Raw genomic sequence first — 6025 nt, forward strand, 5'->3', positions numbered from 1 at the left:
TAAGTCGCTTCTGTTTTCAATAATGGTAATATTATATTATTACCATTAATAATACAATAATATTTGATATATTTTAAATTTTTTGCAGTTTAAAGTCGTTTCCCGGCGGTGTAACGCTCAACGTTTATGCGTACGTTAAAGTAGGGAGTGACCTATCTTGACGTTCAGGTTACATCTTTGGGCGTGACAGATACGTTCCAATATGGCCACTTCTCGGGAACTCCCATTCAGTCCAGGAATGTCATGTTAAACACATTACAAGCCAGGACAGGAGAGAGAAGCACCGCAGAACGACCGAGGGGGAGCACAAATATGTGTGTTAGCGTTGGAGACAATGAAACACAAAATCATCACTTCAGTGTATCCAACTGTGTGTGTGTGCGTGTGTGTGTGTCGTTTTCAAGATAGGACATTTATGTTTAAATTAATTGATGATTGGCAAAGCCATCTGATATTGTATCTAATTCACTACTTTTATAAAACCCAGTGTTCCTGGATTTATTGTACTGTGTGTGTGTGTGTGTGTGTGTGTGTGTGTGTGTGTGTGTGTGTGTGTGTGTGTGTGTGTGTGTGTGTGTGTCTGTGTGTGTGTGTGTGCGTGTGTGTGTGTGAGTGATTGAAATGTGAATGATACTATAGGGTAATAGTTTATATGTGGTATTTTCGAGTAGGCTATTGCGGTTTAATTCTATTCATTTTAAAAATAAATAAAACACACTCAGACTTAGCCTACTGATGGGCTACATCAAAGTCTTTACTTTTATTGCGACAAATAATAAACAATGCTTCATTCGTCTTCAGTTTCGAACTATTCTTTCACTATCCACTTTCACTTTGCCTGTAGGAAAACAATATGCAAATATTATTCAAATTATGACCACGTCTACGTTCTGCCCCGGAAAGGACTCCTGCAGGTGGGGAGGAGAGAAGTGAGCGGCCAGGTGAGGGCTGCTGTACTCTCACCGGGACAAAGGTAGCAGGAAGACAGCGCGCGGCTCTTGGAGTTATACATTTGCACTTTAATCCGCGTAAAGTCTATATCGTAATAATGGTTTTGACGCAAGAATCCATCCTGTTGCTGCTGATAGCGGAGGGGGGCAAAGTGAAGAAATCCGACCTGGTGGGGAAATTTAAAGGCTCATTAGACTGCGAGGATCCCGCGGAAAAAGAACGGAACAGGGAGCTTTTCAAGACTTTCGTCAACAAAGTCGCCTTCGTCAAAGAAATCGACGGTGTCCGGTACGTAGTCGTCAGGAAAACGCATACGCATTTGTTGGACGGCGCCCAAGAGCCTGAAAATAAAAAGATCCCGCTGACAGGTGAGCGGCAGAGCTCACCTGTGCCGGGGGAGAGGACTGGAAGCTCCGATGATGCACGCGGGGAGAGATCAGCTGTTCCTGAGCCCGATCAAGAGCTGGCAGGTGAAGGTGGAGACAATCCTACAGAATTACTTACTTCTATAGAGCGGGCGTTGCAAAGGAGCAAATACACGAATGTTGGAGTTAAAAGAATGCTGAGTTTTGAGATCCAAAGGCAGGACAGGCATGGAGATAATAGTTCAAGGATGGGCACATTAAACGAGCCCACCACTGCAAAGAGCAAACCATATGCCTTGCCTCTGAGGATGCCACCCAGCACCACCCAGGTGGAGATCCGCAAACTGAAAAAGGACCCGGACGATCCACCTGAAACCCCCGAGCCGGACTCCTTCCGGAGCAAGAGACGGGCCCCTTCAGTGGAGACGAGCATCGGCGCCTCTCCCCAGCTGAGAGGGTCAGTGAGGAGCACCAAGGAGTCAGAGGAGCCCAGAGAGACTAGGGTCCCCTCCTCGGTCCCCCTGGAGCAGTCAGAGCACGAGTGGCTGGTCAAGTGCGCCGCCGGCCTCTGGAGCCAAGTTTACGGCCTGCTACTGAGAGACAACCAGCTGGCAGAGAAGAGGGACTTCATGTCGGGGTTCACCGCTCTGCACTGGGCCGCCAAATGTGGAAACAGTGAAATGCTTCTGAAGATTGTCCACCTATCCAGGCAAGGGGGGGTCGATATCGACGTCAACGCCAAAACACACGGCGGATACACCCCTTTGCACATCGCGGCCCTGCACGACCAAGAGTACATCATGGAAAGGCTGGTGGGGGATCTCGGGGCCGATCCGGGCGTCAGGGACAACTGCGGGAAGAGGGCCCACCACTATCTGCACAAAGGCATTTCTGAGAGGGTGAGAGAAATGCTGGGTGAACCCAAAGCCCGGGAGGCTCAGGACCGGGCCCCGCACGACAAAGAGGAGCTGGACCTGGTCCAGGATCTCTCCAAGGGCCTGCATTCAATAAGCCGCCTCTTCCAGCCCCACGTGACGGGCAACAAGAAGAAGCACAAGCAGAGGCCCGGACTTTACTCGCTGACCGACGAACCCAGCGAGGACCGAGAAGACAGCAGCTTCAGACACAGAGTCATGTCGGAAGCTTTTATGTGAACTCAGAGTACTTTCTGGTTCTCGTATTCATGAGGAATGAGCGACCAACCGTCACGAGTTTGACCGACATTCCTCTGATTTACAGGCCTTCTTCAACGACGAGAGAAACTCCAAAAGAAATCAAATGACTTCTTTCTTGTTTTGTGCTTTATATATTCTCTGACATTTGTCACATGACATTCTCATCAGCAAGGATGACGTGTCACCTGGATGAGTTGCAGCCTAAAGGCAGAGTTTAAAGGTGTAGAATAAAACATGACTCAGAGAATATTCCAGTGGGTCATGTGAGTCGTCTCATTACTCACCGTCTGTGGTCTCTCAAAGGCCTCATCTTCAGTCTTCAGACATAATGTTTATTTTATGTTTAATTGCTGATTGTCATGAATTCCTGTTTTTCTGAATTGAGAAACGCACACATGACTTGATTGAAATGTATGTTCTCTCCGTGTCTATTTTTGATCAAAATGGGATCTCGATCTGTGACAAGCTGTTTCTGAAGTAGCAGAGAAAAATAAATCAAGACTGGACTTGTGTGTTTCCATGTCTCAGTGAGGTCATCCTCTCGATTCCCACAGGCAAAACATGCTCAACTAAAAAAAAAATTTTAAAAGGTGCTGATATATGGGTGATTTAAATCTCTGGAAGCAACATAATTAATATAATATAATGAATACAAATATGTGCCTCTGAGGAGGATTTGGAGGACTTGCCTCTTTTTGTCACGGATTAATTATTAAACACTGCGAAGCAAATAGGAAAAGCAAACATTAAATTCCCTGGTGGAAGACAAACATTGGTTTTCTCTGGATATATTATTTGAAAAGACAAAGGGTGAGTCATTCATAAAAGAGGTGCATGTGCAGGTGCTCCATAAATCCTTTCAGTCCCTTTTGTGTGCCAAAGCCTGCGGCTTGAATCCACCCTCTGGCTTGTTGAGACAGCTGGGATCCAGTCACACGAGCAGCTGACTAGTGAGCGTATGTTTGCATGTGGGTGCCTGAAAGTGTGCGTTAATGCTGCCTTGTTTCCTGTCTGTCATGGTTCCTGGTCCCTGGTTGACCAGATAGAATTAAAGTAAGGTTTTGAATGTGTCAACATGGCGTGTTTAGTGGCAGCTTGCTTGAGAGATTAAAAGAGTCCTGGGTTGAGAAGAAGCTGTGTTAAGAAATAGTATATAAGCATCCTGTGGTCAGGCTCATTCTCAGTTCTCAGACTGCTCGCCTTGTCCCCCGCCTCGAGTCGTCCCCCTCTGTTTTCTTTCGTGTCTCATGATGTCACTTCCCCAGCAGCTTACATTGTCTTCACGTCAAGACGATGTTTCATCTCAGAGCCTCTGGGTTTTATTAAGCAAATGTTCTTTTCTGCTGCTGCTGCTGTGAGGAGAAAGGTCAACACAGGGTCAGGAACAAGACCCGGAGTGGTTGAGAGAAGTACTCTTTAGAAAGAAGCAGCAGAAATACTATACTACACTATATATGACAGTATTAAAGGAAACTGTGTGAGCAAGGTGGTTGTCAAAATTAGAATATGGAAGTGTGACAAAGTTAAAGGTTGAATTTCATTATGGCGTAATTGTATTAAACCACTTCAGACCTCATTACTTAGAGCCTCTCTGAATTTGTTGACGATTAGAGCTGCCATTAAGAAAAATAAATAAATTACTCAACAAACTACTGAACAAATAAACTATGGAGCTGGAACCAGTGGCCAGTTAGCTTAGCTTATAGCTGCAAACAGCTAGCCTGGCTCTGTCCACATTTGACAAAATGAATAGCTGCTTCACCTTGTTTCCAGGCTTTATGCTAAGCTAAGTTAACCGACTGCTGGCTGGAGCTTCATATTTTTCCGACAAAAATGCGAAGTGGTGTCAATCTCTCTCCTCTAACTCAATCTGTGACTTTTATTGATGTCCGCTGATGTTGAGTAGGATTCGATTGAACTTGTCTTCTCCTTTTCTTAATACTCGTAAGTGTTGCGCACAATCCAGTGTGAATATGTCATGGCTGTATTTGAACAGATTAACAACACAACATGGCTTCGGCCTGCTGCCTGGTGAAGAAAGCTCCACACGATCCTGGGTTTACTCACATTTCAGTTTTAATCATTAGGCTACGTGTCATAACACCGGAGGCAGTAGAGGAATGTAAAGGAGTGGCTGGAATGCATTGTCATTGTGAACTATTATCCCATGTGTGTGTGTGTGTGTGTCAGGTGGTTACAAACGGGTTAGCTTAATTAGAGCAGCGCTCCGACAGAAACAATCTACTGTAACGAAGAGGCGATAAAACTCTGCATTAAACCAGCACAGTATTTTGGCTTGAAAACAATTAGGGCTTTGTTTAGTCATAACTGCGCTGTGTGCTAATGACCGCCCGATGTTCGAGCTAGAGGAGGAGGCTGAAGGTGTGCTGACATTCCCGCGGGCGGAGAGTTCAGAGTTCAGGTTCAAAAGCGAGATTTGGAGCCACTAATCTGAGCACTTGGCAGAATAATCACCGAGTCATGTGATCTGCACACCTCCATGTAAAATCACAGTCAATTTAACACTTATTTGGTTGCACGAAGCGAATAAAATCCCACTTTGTGCCCCTTCATGGTTGTAGACGTTGCTTCCCAACGGGAGATGTATGTTTCGAGCACCATTTTCTGTCTCCTCGCCTCCCTGTTGAGGCAGAAAGACTCAGTAAGTGCTTATCAGCAGCAACGCTCCTCATTACCCAGCAGCACTGTGCTGCAGTGTTTCAGACCTTCCTGTTATCTTGTCTGCCGCCGACAGCACAAAACGCTCCATAAGTTACATGGTCTTTGTTGTGACGCAAACGCCTAATTACCATGCAATTAGTGTCTGACAAAGAGCTTTCTTGTTGAGAATTTCACGAGTTGTGTTTTATGTCCCTGCTGCCTTCAGTGGGAATCTGATTCAAAGTCTTTTTTATTTTTATTTTGTGACGTACCCTAAGTGATGTCTGGTGTCTCTCACTGTCTCCATTGGGGTTCATCTGCACATGGGAGAAGTTTGCCTTCAGGGCTACTTTCTGCCAGAAATATCATTCGGTTTAGGCAACAAACCCCCTGGTTTGTTTTAGAAAATGATCATGTTTGGGTAAAAATAAACACTTTCCGCCCCGAGGGGAAACTTGTCCCATATGCGTTTCATGTGCCTGCCAATTTGAGATCTGTTTTGTTTTTTCTCAGTCCATTCTTCTAGTGAGCATTTTTATTTTGCTGACAAACACACTGGACGGCAATCCACTGTGAAGCTGAATAAACGAGGGCAGACATGCATGAAAGAGACAAGAGAGGAGGAAGAGACTGCTGACAATAACTCCCCTTAAACACATAATTTAGTCCCTAAAATGTGATGTTTTTAACAGATTATTTCGCTATTGGAGCCGATTAGCTTTGCGAAAAGCACCTGTAAAGATCACCAATTAAACACTTCATATCTTGTTTGTTTAATCTGTAAGAAAATAAATTGTAAAAGTCACAATGTTACAGGCATTATCCCCCAAACTATTTCTTCCGTTTCCCCTTTCTGTCTTTATGCTAAGCTAA

The 6025-nt window shown here is 45.0% G+C and overlaps 1 protein-coding gene across 1 annotated transcript; it reads left to right on the top strand.

The window, feature by feature from the left end:
- Positions 1-1048: 1048 nt before the first annotated feature.
- sowahaa (sosondowah ankyrin repeat domain family member Aa) lies at positions 1049-2848 on the top strand (the record flags this gene model as incomplete). Its single annotated transcript, XM_079283137.1, has 1 exon — positions 1049-2848. One exon carries the CDS (start codon positions 1049-1051, stop codon positions 2468-2470), a length of 1422 nt encoding a protein of 473 aa, XP_079139263.1. The 3' UTR covers positions 2471-2848.
- Positions 2849-6025: the final 3177 nt, after the last annotated feature.

Source organism: Melanostigma gelatinosum, assembly GCF_949748355.1.
Source record: "Melanostigma gelatinosum genome assembly, chromosome: 14".
Classification (NCBI taxonomy): Eukaryota; Metazoa; Chordata; class Actinopteri; order Perciformes; family Zoarcidae; genus Melanostigma; species Melanostigma gelatinosum.